The sequence below is a fragment of the Hippocampus zosterae genome, chromosome 1 (assembly GCF_025434085.1).
Source record: "Hippocampus zosterae strain Florida chromosome 1, ASM2543408v3, whole genome shotgun sequence".
Classification (NCBI taxonomy): domain Eukaryota; kingdom Metazoa; phylum Chordata; class Actinopteri; order Syngnathiformes; family Syngnathidae; genus Hippocampus; species Hippocampus zosterae.
This window is the reverse complement of record NC_067451.1, coordinates 29,899,613-29,916,686: the sequence shown is the minus strand read 5'-3', so window position 1 is coordinate 29,916,686 and position 17,074 is coordinate 29,899,613. Positions and strand designations below refer to the sequence as shown.

The 17,074-nt window shown below is 42.5% G+C and overlaps 1 protein-coding gene and 1 long non-coding RNA gene across 3 annotated transcripts in view; one reads left to right on the top strand and one right to left on the bottom strand.

Annotated features, from left to right (window-relative positions):
* flt4 (fms related receptor tyrosine kinase 4) overlaps nt 1–17,074 on the top strand; it is a 69,128-nt gene that overhangs the window by 30,329 nt on the left and 21,725 nt on the right. For both annotated transcript variants that reach the window (XM_052073136.1, XM_052073127.1), the window contains exons 4-10: nt 2,686–2,822; nt 2,906–3,071; nt 9,253–9,392; nt 9,492–9,663; nt 11,039–11,156; nt 11,315–11,499; nt 15,397–15,562. In XM_052073136.1, the coding sequence (XP_051929096.1) occupies nt 2,686–2,822; nt 2,906–3,071; nt 9,253–9,392; nt 9,492–9,663; nt 11,039–11,156; nt 11,315–11,499; nt 15,397–15,562 (1,084 nt within the window). The remainder of the gene's footprint in view (nt 1–2,685; nt 2,823–2,905; nt 3,072–9,252; nt 9,393–9,491; nt 9,664–11,038; nt 11,157–11,314; nt 11,500–15,396; nt 15,563–17,074) is intronic.
* LOC127608307 (uncharacterized) lies at nt 117–15,725 on the bottom strand. Its single transcript, XR_007964235.1, has 4 exons — nt 15,447–15,725; nt 11,379–11,462; nt 2,133–2,254; nt 117–1,265 (listed from the first exon to the last, which is right to left on the bottom strand). It is a non-coding gene; the product is annotated as an uncharacterized LOC127608307 (long non-coding RNA).

Below are 17,074 nucleotides of genomic sequence, written 5' to 3'. Positions count from 1 at the left end.
TTGGTCTGTATGTGAAATAAACTCAACTCACTTAACCAGCAGCATTTTAGCAGATAGTGAACAATACATGAAAAAAGCTGTTGAAGTTGACTGTCACATTAAACAACCATAGCTTTGTCTCTTAGTCCGCTCGCATAATGTATACACTAACATATATGTGAACACAAATGGTGCAGCAGCAACATGTGCACTGAGAATATAATAGTACTCACATTTATGTATCCTTTATATCCATCCATAGATCCTTCATCTGCATAGAAACACTAATATTAGTGCTGTACTAAGGAACTGAGAGGTGTGTTGAAGTGTTATTAAAAACACCACTTGAGTTCTAGACAGGGTTCGCCATTACCTTCAGTACCCATTTACAGTTACTTTAACTGAGTGGCAAACAGTCAAGGGTAAGTGTTATAAAGCGGATGCATGGATGAAATCACTACTCTGTATTAAATACAACATTCTTTACACATTGAAGGTTGAAATGAATGTCCCCCGCTCCCCTAATACAGTTAGTACTACACACACACTGTTCATTTGAGGCTTATTAACAATTATTCATCGCATTTGAGACAGTGTAGAACTTAGCATCTGGGGAGAGAGGGAGAGCCAGCTCGGCTAACCATGATAAATATGGAAGGGCGTCCGTAAAACATATGCCAAAACTTAAAAAGTAATGAGCCTTAAAATTGGAGCGCTCTCATCCAAAAGACCAAATAGGGAAAAGCCGAAAAAAAGGTGATATGCAGTGCGCGCTTTTGAAAAAAAGATGGGTTTGGAGAAAACATCCTCTTCCCTGCGTTTGAACAGTCATTTTGTTTTTACTGCTGCTGCAATGAGTCGGCAGTTTCTCTTTTTCATCCCAAGTCGTTCTCTCACTGAAGAAGTCATTTCACCTTGTGCCAAAGATGGTCAGCCCAACCATCTGGGCTTGGTGTTTAGTTTCTCATTTTGTTGGGAATTTGGGGGCAAAAAACATCAGCTCTTCTACGAAAACACTTCTCCCATTCCAATATCATTTCAATTTCAAAGCCGCTTCGGCGTAATTAGAAGCGCGGTTGTTGACTTTGCATCAGTCAGACCCCAGAGACAAGCTCGATTAACCATTTATAAATTAGAAATTCACAGTGGTTGATAAACGTAAGCGTGGGCAGCTACATTCACATTTTGTATTAATTGGAGAGGTTCATGAGTATTTGATGAAAAACGCAACATGAAGCTTCAGGTGTCTACAAATTCATCTCCTCCTGGGACAGTTCTGGCAGAATCTACGAGAAGACAAATATGTCAGATATGATCAGGACTGAAAAAGGACTTTTACTGTGAACTCCCTTGGTTTCACATTGTGCCGTGTGGTATTGAAATTCATGGCTGCATCTTCAAATTGTTCTAACTCCAACCTCGACAAACCTCGTCAAATATGCCTGGCAGTCCCGTGTGAATCTGCACCTTGTTTGTTGCTCTATCTCTCCCTGTTTGTTCCTCTCTCTCTCTCTCTCTCTCTCTCTCTCTCTCTCTCTCTCTCTCTCTCTCTCTCTCTATCACACACACACTCAGTCCTGCTGGATTCTTCCTGACAGAATTAAGAATGAATATGAAAATTCTGATCATTTGTTCAGGAAAGTGAATGTGTGTGTTGGGTTGGCAGCTCTGACACTGCCATTGTTGTATTATAAATGTTTCAAGTTTAAAAAAAGTTGTTTTTTTAAGACATTGAAGACAAGATTCTGATGAATAAACATCAGTGTGTGTCTCTACAAATGGACATTGACATCTGGATTGTTTCGAATCATCTGATGTCACATCTTGACGTCCATTAGTTTGAATTGCATTGATGTTAGGAGACATCTAGAATGTCCCCTCGCCGTGCAGCTTTTAGTGGAACACTGGAAAATAGGGAAGAAGAAGAGGGAAGTGGCTAAGAGAAGCCAGTTCCAGCCTTGTGAATGCCTACTGACAAGGTGCCATAACAACTTACACACGTTGAACCTGGTGGGCTGATCAAAAGCAGATGAAGCCATCAATTACAGTTCGGTGAGGGGCGAGATGTGATGAGGCCGCATGCGAATGCAGTTAACTAGCTAGACGGTGGCCCTTTAACCTGTCTGTCCTGGAAAACATGCACCCACACTCACGCAAATTTGCTACATCCTCGCCTAATACCAGCTGTGATAGCCTCCGAAGAGTTGTCCCTACATCTCTTCAGTGGAGCCTTCTGCCACTCTTCAGTGTTGAGTGGGGCAATAACAGAAATGGCCTTGGAAGAGACGGCGAAATGAAAGAAAAAGTGAGGAGCTTTCAGCGATCATACACCATCCGAGGCAGGCGTGCAACAGCTCACGGCGCTGGCGGGAGAGCGTAAAGAGATAAGCGTGCTGTCGCGCAATCATGCTGCGACAATATGAGCATTTGCGACGATAACAGCTGTGGCGTAAATAGGTGACACAACATTATGGCCACATTAACTGCGAGGAAAGGGTATCAGGATGTTGGAAATTGAATGAAATATGTGGGTGGTATGCTGTGCACCTATGCATATCGAAGTAATATCGATAAATCTCCTGTATGGCTTGCCCTTTGGGGTCATTTAGAGGCTGCGATATATTTGGCTCACTGAAATTGCTGCCATTATCCCAGTTGCTATGAGGTTGACTCATTAATGACCTGCTGTTTTCCATCTGCATCCAGACCCCGAAAAGCCTTTCCTCAGGAGGGACGAGACTAGCAACAACAATCTGGAGACCATTTTTATCACACGCCACTCCACGGACGTCATCGTGCCGTGTCTGGTCACCGTGCCCGACCTCAATGTCACACTCTATGCGGTATGTAAAACGATGCAGATTTTTAGTTCTCTAATCAAAGCTTATTGAGCATTTAATAGCTTGTTATGCTTCTGTGATCGCAGTATCCCAACCCGCTGGACAAGAATGCGCTGACATGGGACAACAAGCGAGGCTGGTCCATTCCCAGACACGTCATCGACACCGTGCCGATGCTCATCGGGTTTTCGTGCGTGGCCGTCCTCGAAGGCAAAGAATACCACTCAGCGAACTACCTGATCCACACTACAGGTAAATAGGCAGAAAAGAGAGTGTGCATACTGGGTGAGGCAATTGAATATTAATGTAGGGAAACCAACTCGGATGGAGGTCAAGTGAAATCACCACCAGTCGACGATAGATAGCACGAAGATAACATTGTTCGGCGCGACTATTTGAATAAGAGCATTGATTGTTGGGTGGGCATCACGGAAGGTCCTTTTCATCAGGGGAAGTTACCTGCATTGGCGGGATTTGAAAAATGAACTAAGGATTCAGTGTTGGGGACGAAGCAAAGCGGAGGTCATTCGGTTCAAATGTTGGCACAAATGCAACAATCATGGCTAGCAATGGTCCGCGTATAAACTAGTTTGGACAAATAGTTTCCTTCTTTTGGATACAGCGCCACTATTAGTCACCGTGCATATCGTCCACTTAAGATAAACGATTCTGTCAAACAGACGACTCCATCTTCCCATTAAGAAAAGAATAGAATTACCTCGGTTTATTCAGGGACATTTATTAGCTGACTGCAGAGGTCATTGACAATCTGTTGCGAGCCAAAACAGGCACGTGCACAGTCTGTGAGGTGTGGAGTGTAACCTTCCATCCATCCATCCATTTTCCGATCCGCGTATCCTCACAAAGGTCGCGGGGCGTGCTGGAGCCTATCCCAGCTGTCTTAGGGCAGTAGCCGGGGGTACACCCTGAACTGCTTGCCAGCCAACCGCAGGGACTTTAACCTAATCTTTTAAAACATAATCTTTCAAAAATCCAATTCACACAAAAACTGAAAATCATGCTTCCTGGGTATGCTGTATTCAATTACTTTTTTTTCTGATGCCTGAAGAAACTATACAGCAGGCTTTTGTTGCAAAACTCCGCACACAAATAAGAAAACCTTTCACCAAAATTGAAAACATCATCGTTCTCTTGCAAAAGTAAATACGTCTTGCTTAACTCTTCAAACCTTTGTAGAAAATATATTTTTGTATCCAACAATTTATACAGGCCATCATATTAGTAAGAACACAATGTGCCAACTACACACAGATGGGAAGAATGAAAAACACATCTGGCTTTTGCTTTCTCTGTGTACAAAGTAGGCTATGTCAGGTTGAGGTCAGACATTTATCATAATACAGTATCATGGTTCTGTAAACACAGGGATCCAAATTTACAGTATTTTTATTCAAGGTGCGTGTTCCCCCCGTGCCTGCGTGGGTTTTCTCCGGGTACTCCCGTGTCCTCCCACATTCCAAAAACATGCATGACGGGCTGATTGAACACTCCAAATTGTCCCTAGGGGTGAGTGTGAGCACGGATGGTTGTTTGTCTATGTATGCCCTGCGATTGGCCGGCAACTGGTTCAGGGTGTCCTCGCCTACTGCCAGAAGATGGCTGGGATAATCCCTGTGAGGATAAGTGGATCGGAAAATGGATGGTTGGTGTTTATTGTACTTACTGTAAACACAAACACAAAGTAGTGTTTTTTTTCCCGTGACAAAACACACACATCAAAATCCTCCCCAGTAATTTCATTGAGGGATAGAGAGGGAAAAAAAACCCTCAGTCTCCATTGTGTCGTTCAAATTCCGACCTGGAAATATTGTCTTGAAACAAGGGGGATGCGGATGTGACAATCGTCAACGAGTGGGCTGAAACGTGAACACAGACCGAGGGTTGGTCCTCCTCCACGCCATCTTCACCTCCACGTCTTCCTTGGCCTCCTCTAATTCTCACTCTTTCTGCGCCCTGGATTGTACTCCTCACGACAGTTTACTTTTATTTTTGGACGGGTTGTAACTGGGAAAGTAAATTGCCTGTCCGTTTACATAATTGGCCAATAAATCGGATTCTGATTCTGTAAAAAGAGTGCTGGGCACTCGTGTGTGTTCCAAAATTACAACCGCACTACAAGGCAGCGTTTGTGCTTTTAGTTTCTCAAACTTTGTCAGTGGTTTTGCGACAGATATAAACATTTTTGGAAATTGTGCTTCAAGAATTACTGTTAGATGTTAAGCATTCCCCTCCCAAAAAAACACCAAACAACAACAAAAAACTGTTGTCAACACTGGAATTAAACTGAACTCCTTGAGTTGTCACCTTGACAGAGTTTGACTGCTGATGACACAAACAAAATTAGAACTAAAATAGAAATAAAATGGTGTTATAGAAAACTTGTCACTGCCTTTTGAAAGTCACAGAAAGCTGTGATGAGACGCAACAGCCCATGTGACAAAAAATAAATGATCTCATCATCAATTACTGTTTAGTCACCCGTAATTGTTTGCAAATTTGATTGTCCTTCAGATGTTTACAAGGGCTTGATCAGCATGATGCTTATATGGAGATGATGGACTGTCTCGGCAAGGGGGATTGTTGTGATGGTGGAAGACACTGAGGAACCTTTCTACATTTTACAGAAACGTGCGTCCTCAATTTAAAATCATCCAAAAATATATCAAAAGTACTGGTACAGGTGCACAACAATAGATTTCCAAATTGTGGACAATGCTAATATTGCGGTAGTTCACCGCACGTGAGTCAGGCAGTGTGAAATGTCCATCCATCCATTTTCTGATCCGCTTTATCCTCACAAGGGCCACGAGGCATGCTGGAGCCCATCCCAGCGGTCTTTGGGCAGTAGTCAGAGGACACCCAGAACTGATAGCCAGCCAATCACAGGGCACACAAAGACGAATAAGCATTGGCGCTCACAATCACACCAAGAGACAATTTGGAGTGTTCTATTAACCTGCCGTGCATGTTTTTGGAATGTGGGAGATGACCGGAGTACTCAGAGAAAACCCACGCAGGCACGGGGAGAAAAATGCAAAGCCCACACAGAGAGGCTGGAGCCGGAATCGAACCCTGCACTTCAGCACTGTGAGGTTGACGCGCTAATTATTCGACCACTGGGCCGCCGAGTGTGTAATTTATTAAGCATTTTAAAAGTATTAAACATTTGGGAACTTACTTTTCAGAAGGCCAGTTCATTTGCTTTCTATTACATTTATATTCAATTCAATTGAAATATTACAATAAAGACATTTACTGTTTATTAAATATCATGTATTGAGATGCACCTGTAACAAGGTCACTCAAGAGATACATTCATGACCTAAATCAAACATGCCCCGTTAAAGCCTTTACCTGTGCTCATTTCGTGTTGAATGAAAAGAAGCAGATGAAGCAGAAGAAAATATTGCCAATATTATGCATGAAGACGCTTACAGTCTTTTATAGGGTAGGACCTCCTCAAAATAATATGTCACATAAAATCAGTCACATAACGAAGGAACTATTGCTGATTTTATATTACACAGCTACAAAAACACAATTGATGCAATTCTACTACGGTCCAACAAATATGAGCGCAATTGTTGAATAAAGAAAATACTATAATTGTGCACACCAAGTAGTCCTTATTTCTGCCAGGTTCTTTTATTTTATGTCCACATTTCCCCCAAAAGTGACTCCCTTCTTTTATGGCACCATGTGTGCCACTATGTGCAGGCAATCAAAGGCAAAGAATAAATGAAATAAAGGAAAAATTGTGCTTTGAGCAGTGGTGGTTCGAGACTAATCTGAGTGGGCCTGGCTAGGACCAGCAATTTTGTCAGCAGGGTGCATTCAGGGTAATTCTGGCTAATGTTAGCTTACCGCAACACAAAACCAAGCACGCCTGCAACAGTGGCCTGTTATCATCAATGTTTATAAGGGGTGTTCACACGGCACACATTTGCTCCGGCGCTACACCGATGTATTTTGTTGCGATTAATTTTACACCGGAGCAAATTTTGTGGAGCGGTTACACGTACAAAGCCGCTGAGCGTGTTAGCACCGCCGCGGCGTCGGTGCAGCTCCACTTGCGGTCACACGACAGTTTCTGCAGTCGAGCAAAACGACAGAAAACAAAGACCTGTTGTGTTGGTTCTTTTTAAAACATACACAACTCAAGCAACTACCGGTACTGTACAGGCACGTCCTTCTCCTTCTCGGTCTCCGTGCCTTCTGCTCGAGAGTGACCGGCCCCGAAAACGTAAATCAACGAGGACTTCAATGATACGCAGAAAAGCAAACATATAATGTGCCAAACAGAAAATCAAGAGAGGAAATCATAAAATAAATTCTATGGGGAGCGGGGGGTTGTCAACACACAACAAAGGAACAAACGACACATCCTACAAAAGGAAAGATGACGTTTGGGGACTATTTCCCCCGCCTCCCGTTCTAGTTGAGATGGTATAACCCAAGTGGTGCCGCTACCAGCCATGTCTTGTGTCGTTATTAAACAAACACATGACAGAAGTGGGCACACAACAGGGCACAAAAGCAAGGCATTCTCGCCGTACGTAATAAACTCCCCTCATGGGTAGCGAGGCTACTCCCCCCTCGCAAACGAGCATTTGCTCCAGAGAAAATTGGAGAGTTCACACATGAAAATTTACATCGGTGCTGCTTCGCAAACGAGCATTTGCTCTGGAGCAAATTTGATCCACCTCAAAAATTTGCTCCAAAGCAAATGCTCGTTTGCGAAGCAGCGGTGTAAGCTGTTTTCCGGGGCTACGCCGGAGCTAATTTGCACATGTGAACACCACTATTGACTAGGCTGCTAAATTATTGTCTATTCCTCCCCTTCACTTCTTGTCTGTAGTTCAAAATGAGGGAAAAAAGCGACAATGTTGTAGTTTTGCATCATTGAGAACAATTAAAAAACTGACAAGGGATTGAGAGAGAGACAGCTGTTTTTGGTGTCATGGCTTCTTTTTTATATTGAAAGCTGAAATTTCGTGCTCTGGTGATTTTTTGATGTTGCAGAGCGATGTCACCTTGGGAAACCGAGCCCTTTTCTACAAAATACAAAAGCTCCAAATAGAATATTGATGTATGCGCGTTACTTCCAACTTTGGTCTCAGCAATTCTAGTCATTTCGAGAGTGTATCATCTTTTATCGTTCACAGTGTTACAGCAGCCCTGAGAACCCACACTAGTTTTGAGTAACTTCAGGGAGATCTCATGTTTGCTTTTTTTTTTCTTGATATGAGGTAAGGAAAGAAAAGCAAACTTTATGCAAACTTGTTCACCTTTCACTTCCGAGGGTGAACTGAAAGTCACAGCCATCTCGTTACCTCTGCGCCGCGTGTCCTTGATGCACAATTTTCCGGCCGGACGCACCGTCCCAAAATAATGTGCGTTTTTGGGACGCAAGGAAATTTCTCAGTCAAAAACAAAAACTACTGTAAATACTTTTTTCCAGCAACGATAGTAGTTTGATAATCGCCGCCACTGTTGTTTTGGTCTCACGTTAAGTAATCTCGTGTGATGAAATTTCCGTTCTCGGGAGACGAGATTGGCGAGATCGACCGTCATCTCGTTGAAAGCAGACGATTGCCAAGTCGTGTAACGTTAAAACAAGTATTGCGAACAAGTGTTGCGAAAGATTAGAGGAGCAGCTAAAGTTGGATAGTTTTTTTGCGATAACAAATTGACTTTGAGAAAGCCTTGTATTATTGGAAGCAGAATAAAGAGAGGAGAATTGATGAACTCAAAGACTGAATCATGGGATGAAATAAGAAGCTATTTCTCGGCAGATCTTGTATGCCTGTTTTACATTTTTGCAACATTTGTTTATAAGAAATAAACCTATTTTCAATGTATGTATATTGCTGTTGTATGTGTTATGATCATATGCAATTGAATAAGTAGACCATTTCAGAATTCGAAATTTGGGACTCTCTAACATGCAAAATGGGACTCATACTATTCTGATGAGCGAGTCCATGGGACTCGCAGGGCTCAAACTGTAAAATGATCACTGAAGTCATATCTGCTGCTGGCGGCCAAGAGCAACAGTCACATGAGTCAGGAGAGGGAAAATCGAGTAGGTCTCGAGCCTCAACCTTTATGGGCCATTAAAACAATCAGACAACCGCCGATTCCTGCACATGCAACAGCACGATAGAACCACATCGAGCAGTGTCTAAAGATATCTGACTGTGTGTCTTTTCTTTTCTATCGAAAATTCACAACATCCTCGTCATGTCAAAATAATCTGACAGATCAATGGAAGCACCGTGAGTTTGTGTTGAGTAGGATGGTTCTTCTGGTCCAAAGACAGCCATTTCCTTTGGTTGTGTGAGAAAGGAGAAAACTGCTGACGATGTCACTGTGACCTCCCTGCCTCCCTCCCTCGGTCTTTCCCGGACAGGAAGTCGGGTTTATGATGTCAAGCTGTTTCCCGAAGAGCCTGTGGAGATGATAGCGGGGGAGGCCCTCACGCTGAACTGCACAGTACAGGTGGAGTTCGACACTGGGGTGACCATCCAGTGGTCCTACCCAGGCAAACAGGTGAGCAGAAACTGCCAGAAAGGCAGTTGTCCTGTATCGGATCCCCAAGTTTCGGCAAGGACGTTCGGCAAAGATCACGCTTTTGTTTCCTCTGACCAGACCAACAACTCAGTGGACACTAAATACCATCGGGATGCACTGTCTCACGCCACAGAAGCAGTCAACGTCCTGACCATCCAAAGTGCTTCTACTACGGACTCTGGACCGTACACATGCAACGTCACAAGCGTGGACTCCACACAGACCAAAACAATGCAGGTCATAGTTCACGGTATGCAATGTTTACTGCTTTGTTTGTTTGTTTTGTATTATAGTTTCTTTTCTAGCAGGTATAAAGTATTGGGAATCACACAGACAAATGTTTTGATCATTACACAGGAAACAACAGTTTAACACCCTTGTGTCGCGAACTGTGTGGAGGTCACTATCGTTAATGAAATAAAATAAAACTGTGGTTTTAAAAATGACAACTAACTGAAACTACATTGAATGGTTTTAAAACTAACTAAAGCTAACAGGTAAAGCAAAACTATCCTTGGTTTTGGTCTTTTCTAAATCAAGGTATATTTAACTCATTCAGTACCAGCCATTTCTGGACCAAATATGAAAAGACGTTTAAAAACGTATTTGGGAGTGAATGAGTTAATTTGGTATTACAGTATGTCATACATGAGAAGATTTTCGAACTACAAAGTAAAAATAATAAAAACTAACAAACTATTCACTGTCAAACCTGCTCTAAAAACCAAATAACACTAATAACATTTAAAAAACAGAATCCAAAGGAAAGAAAAACTAACAACAGTGGAAACCGGCTATTTGCTGGGTATCGGGACCAAGCTGGCCAACTAATAGAAAACATCTATTTCAATATGTTTTAAAGGGGATACGATTCTATTTGATGCCCTCACATTCTTGAAATTATTATTTTTTTCCCTTTCAAACCATTTTATTTTGTTACACCCCGAATAGCGGCACTTGGACAAGGTACCGAAAGGTGTTGTAAATGTAACAGAATATGTTGACATAACAAACATGTAACATATCCACATCTAGATTGTAACTTGAGTGATGAAAATTTAACCTTACTGTCTACCCACTATTTCAGACAAAGTGCATACCACAATCAATCAGTCAATACTGTATATATGTATGTGTATATATATTCATTCATATATATTCATCTTCCGTACCGCTTGATCCTCACGAGGGTCGCGGGGGGTGCTGGAGCCTATCCCAGCTGCCCCGGGCAGTAGGCAGGGGACACCCTGAATCGGTTGCCAGCCAATCGCAGGGCACACAGAGACGAACAACCATCCGCACTCACATTCACCCCTAGGGGCAATTTAGAGCGTTCAATCAGCCTGCAACGCATGTTTGTGGGAGGAAACCGTAGTACCCGGAGAAAACCCACGCAGGCCCGGGGAGAACATGCAAACTCCACACAGGGAGGCCAGAGCTGGATTTGAACCCGGTACCTCTGCATTGTGAAGTCGACGTGCTAACCACTGGACTACCGGGCCATATATATATATATATATATATACACACACACACACACACACCGAGTTAACGACCAAAAAAGACTCTATCTTCACCACTCTTTATACCATACGCTGAGTAGAATATTGTGTCTTTTATCCCAGAAAAGCCGTTTATAAACCTGGACTACAGGAGTGGAGCGGTGGTGGAGGTGACATCTGCCCAGAAGTCATTCAAATTGCATGTGAATGTGTCTGCCTTCCCTACACCTGAAACACGATGGTAAGTTGAGGCCCCCTGTTGTGTCCATTAAGTCTAACCGCAGATACTAAAAGCACAATTAGGACTCCCCACCTTGAGATTTGCCCACTTAATTAGGGGCAGTGCACCTCAACTGGAGGCACTGGAGCAGCTGTGCTCTCTTATGTTGTGTATCAAAGGTACAGAGACGGAAAGCTCATTAACGAGCGGCCCGAGTTCAAGATGAGGCGTCTGAGAATTCACCTGAACCACGCCTTGGAGATCAAGGATGTCGGTCCCGGCGATGCTGGCCTCTACACGGTGGTGCTGAAGAACAATGCAGCGGCCCTGGAGAGGAGACTCAACATCACACTTGTTGTCAATGGTAACTGCTCCCCACACAGGGATATAGCCATGTGGTTATCTCTCAAAGCAGAACTCACTTAGACTTGTGGACTAATTGTCTTTCAAATTTGCCGAAATGGCGAGGGACCATAGAAACAGAATGGATTTGCAGTATGGGCATCATTCCCATTTGGAGAGGAGATTTCTTGGCAATTTTGTTTTGGATGGCTGAAGGGGCCATGAAAACATTCCCAATCCCGCTGAGAGAGGAACATTTCAGAAAGGGAAATCTCAAACAAAATTTGGACGTAAAAAGATAAACAAATAAAAGTGGTCTCTGCGAGAACAATATGTCCCAAAAGTCATCATTTTCTTCTTTCAAATAAATTACAGTACATCTCTCCCTGTTGAATTGGTGAAAGTCTTAACAAATTCTCTCTCTCTGTATATATACATATATATACTGCTCAAAAAAACAACAACGACCAAACAAACAAACAAAAAACTGTCACATTGTGCTGTTTAAATGTTCCCTTTATTTTTTTATTTTTTGGGGGGGGAGCAGTTTATATATATGTACCATAAACCGTGTGTGTGTGTGTGTGTGTGTGTGTGTGTGTGTGTGTGTGTGTGTGTGTGTGTGTATATATATATATATATATATATATATATATATCTGTGCAGATATATATATATATCTGTGCAGTATATATATATATATATATATATATATATATATATATATATATATATACACACACACACACACACACACAAAACACACTTTCGTGTCACTTTAAGTACGGAATGGGCATACCAATATAAAAAATTAAGTCAATGATTCTCTCTCTTTAATGATCCGTGAAAGAATTACTGCCGAAGCACAGTTCAGTTTTGTTTCACTTTTATCAGCAAATCCTCATCTCACCCCTTGGGTGGTGTCCGTCCCTCATTCAGCTCGGGTCCTCTACCAGAGGCCAGGAAGCTTGAGGGTTCTGTGCAGTATCCTTGCTGTTCCCAGCACTGCACGTTTCTGGACTGAGATGTCCGATGTTGCAACCACTGGTTGGTTTGTTGCAACCGGGATCTGTTGCAACCACTCATCTAGTTTGGGGGTCACTGCCCCGAGTGCTCCGACCACCACAGGCACGACTGTCACCTTTACCTTCCAGGCTCTCTCCAGCTCCTCTCTGAGCACTTGGTATTTCTCGAGTTTCTCATGTTCCTTCTTCCTGATGTTTCCATCACTTGGGACCGCTACATCCACTACAACGGCTTTCCTCTGTCCTTTATCTATGATCACGATATCTGGTTGGTTCGCCATTACCATCTTGTCAGTCTGGATCTGGAAGTCCCACAGGATCTTCGCTCTGTCATTCTCCACCACCTTCGGACGTGTTTCCCATTTTGACCTTGGGGTTTCCAGTCCATACTCCGCACAGATGTTTCGGTAGACTATGCCAGCCACCTGGTTATGGCATTCCATGTAGGCTTTCCCTGCCAGCATCTTACACCCTGCAGTTATGTGTTGGATTGTCTCAGGTGCCTCTTTGCACAACCTACACCTTGGGTCTTGTCTCGTGCGGTATATCTGGGCCTCAATGGCTCTGGTGCTCAGGATGAGTGCCTCTGTGCTGTCCTTCAGGCCAGCCCTCTCTAGCCACTGATAGGACTTCTTGAGATCAGCCACTTCAGTTATGGTCCGGTGGTACATCCCGTGTAGGGGCTTGTCCTCCCATGATGGTCCCTCTTCCAGCGCCTCATCTTCTGTTCCCCATTGTCTGAGACATTCGCTGAGTACGTCATCCGTTGGAGCCTTCTCCTTGATGTATTCATGGAGCTTGGATGTTTCATCCTGGACAGTGGCTCTCACACTCACTAGTCCCTGGCCTCCTTCCTTTCGGCTTGCGTACAGTCTCAGGGTGCTGGATTTGGAATGGAACCCTCCATGCATGGTTAGGAGCTTTCAGGTCTTAACGTCCGTGGTCTGAATCTCTTCCTTTGGCCACCTTATTATTCCTGCAGGGTATCTGATCACTGGCAGGGCATAGCTGTTTATTGCCCGGGTCTTATTCTTGCCATTGAGCTGGCTGGAGGTATTTGGCCGTAGCCGCTTTCCTTGTTGCCAGTTCGAGGTTGCCATTGGCTTGTGGTATACCAAGGTACTTGTAGCTGTCCTCAATGTCTGCATATATATATTACACACACACACACATACATATATATATATATATATATATATATATATATATATATATATATATATATATACACACACACACACACAAAACACACTTTCGTGTCACTTTAAGTACGGAATGGGCATACCAATATAAAAAATTAAGTCAATGATTCTCTCTCTTTAATGATCCGTGAAAGAATTACTGCCGAAGCACAGTTCAGTTTTGTTTCACTTTTATCAGCAAATTTTCGGTCTTCAATTATGACCAACAAAGGTGTACGGTAATCCACAAATGAGTTAAACTATTTTTTGACCAGTCTAATTCGAAACTTTTTGACTTTATGGCCATTCAACTTTAGATGTTGCACTTGACTTAGTTACCAAGCGGGAACAAATAATCCTGGATAAGCAGTGCAGAAAATGAATGACTGGACGGTTGTTGCTATTTTTCATTGCCCAAGAATATCCCTTGCACATAATTAAACACCTCCACAAAGAGGATATGGGTTGGTTTTTTTTTGTTTGTTGGTTTGCTTGTTTTTTTTTTGTCAGCAGATCACAGAAAATATGTCCAAACATTTTCCATGACAATTCGTACACTGACCGGTTTTGCAGAGGCCAAGGCAAAATGAATTATAGTTTCTCCCCATGTATCTATTTTGTAAAAGTGACACAGCCACAGAAATCGGTTTTGTTCTGCCTTGTAAGTTGACTTGCAGAGCCGTGAGAGTAATTCCACTACGTGCAGTGGGGTGTGAAGTTAACCACTCAGCTCTTCCACACTGTTTTGATGAAAGCAATTGTCACCGTTCAGGTGTTTTATGCAGCACACCAGACATTGCTGCTGACATGCGCTCAATCTTGGCAATAAATTGCTTTGCTGAATTCTGTATAAGAGGCACACAGGCTGTTATGACTTCTTAATCAAGCAACATCTCTGTGAAAAAGCTCCTGTTTCTCCGGTTTTATGGTTGAAAGTGATTCTGTGAATGTGGCTCCCTAAAATAAAATTCAGGCAAACACAGGTAGCCATGTATTTTTTGTTACAAACAAAAATGTCTGGTGTAGCATCGTAAAAGAGTGTTTGGTATGTCTGCCTGACAGTTCACTTACAGAACTGTATATTACAGAGCTGGCAATGATGGAAAAATCCATCCATCCATCCATTGTCAACATCACTTATCCTGAAGAGGGTCACAGGGGTTGCTGGAGCCTATTCCAGCTGAATTTGATTTTACACAGAGTTATGTTTCTTTCGTTTTAACTTTTGTTTTTTTTTTATTTCAGTTCGATTTTTTTCGTTTTTAGAACAGGTTCATTCATTTTTATGAATTCATGTTTTTTTCAAAATCTCTTCATTTTAGATTCGTTTTTCTTAATTTTTCATTAGTTTGATTTTTTTTTTAGATATGGAATATTTTCTGAGCCCCGGGGGTGGGGGGGGGCACCCAAAATCTTATCTGCTGTCAAATGACAAAGACGATAACAAATGACATTTTCACTCTAATGAGAGTTAGTTTTGGTATGTGTGATAAACGTATGATATAGGTTCCGTTTTTTTCTTCAGAACTTTCACATTTATTTCATTTCATTTTGTTTTTTCAATTTTAGTTTTAGTTATTTCGTTAGTTTTCATGTAACCTTGCTTCCCGACATTACGGTTTGCACTGTACCATTCTAACTGACACGCAAAGAACCAGTTACTGTAAATATGGCTGTTTTCTGAACGCTCCCCCCATTCTCCTCTTACCACAGTTGCTCCTCAGATAAACGAGAAAGAAGTGGCAGAACCGCCCAATCCTTACCCCAGCGGCAGCGGCCAGACGCTAACGTGTACCGCCTATGGCCTCCCAGCTCCCACGGTCAGCTGGCAGTGGAGGAAGTGGGGACCGTGTGTCCTCAACAGTACCAGCAACAGAGTGTAAGAGAAAACATCACCCTCACTCGGGCAGTTTTTACTCTCTATAATTGGTGTGGGAGCTGCAGTTTCGATCTGACCCACAGCAAAAAAAAATAAACAAAACAAAGTAGAGCGGGATGCAGCGCATCAAAGTGTGAGGGTGAGTGAAGAGGAGAGGATGAAGGCGGTTGCACAACGAGTGGAGGAGGAGGAGAAGAGAGAGACAAAAGCTGGAGTCTGTCTTTTTCTGCTCAGTAACATCATCCACTATCCAACAGTCCTCCTGCATTCTAACAGCACCACCACACCTATGCGAATGTGCTTGAATGGAAACCTCCCAAAGTTGTGTGCACTCACATTTGGCGGCTATAAATCACACACAGCCCAAATTTTCACACATCCACACACGTTTATTACCAAGCATATATTTCCCCGCCTTGGGCTTTTTCTCCCATTCTCCATCTGTACTCAATCCCTTGACATGAGCCAATAGTTCCTTTGCACCACCATGCATAGCAAATTGTCGGGCTTTTTCATATTCCTTTAACCCCAGGCCTTACGCTTGCTTTATTTTTGGAATATTAACGTCTGTTCCACGAAGGCTACAAGCTTCAGGCAATCATGGATATCTTCACCTTTTGTGTGTGTGTGTGTGGGGGGGGGGGGGGGGCGGGGGGGTTCGTCCTTATCGGTCACTTATTAAGCTCAAACATTTTCTCATAATTTCATGTACCTTCGCTATGTTTTTTAACCTTCTCTTCCATCCATCCATCCATCCATCCATGTTTTATGTTTTTTGACCTTCTCTTGAACTAAACAATTTCACTTTCTTTATTTTTACTGCAGTGGAGAAACATGATGAAATCCAGCCTTCTTTGGTCACGTTAGCTGGTCGGTTTTATTCCATAGATTCCAACACGGGTCAGTAGATTTATAATCAATTCAGTGATTTATAAACATGTTTTGAAAACAGGTATGTCTTCTTACTATGGAAAATATTTTGGAATGCGGCGGAGCGTTCAGCCTTTGCAAGAGAACTGTGCATGCATGTGTACATGCCGATTCAGTACACATAAAGTGAAATATATTTTCAAGATTATTAGTGGTGAAACTAATCATAATTAGTTGTTTTCCAGGGAAAGTTTGTATATGTGACCGCCATGTCGATCAAATCCTTTGATTGATGATCACAAAAAGCAATCACCCACGGCTTGTTCTTTGTAGCCTGCAGTCATTTCGAGACCGGCCTGTGTGCCCTTTGCTTAACACTGCACATAACAGACCAAAGCAGTAATTGAATCATAATATATGATTTTTCTGGATTGTCATTTTGAATTAATGGGATGAGAATTTGGAAACATTTTTGAAAATGTAAATAATCAATTAATCCCAAAAGGAATTGACAGATTAATTGATGATACAAATAGTCGTGAGTGAGTAGTTCTAAAATTGAAAAATATGCTGCTAATCCGTGTGATCGGTATCGCAATCAGCATCAGCTCTGCTCACTCATGGATGATTACTATAGGAAGT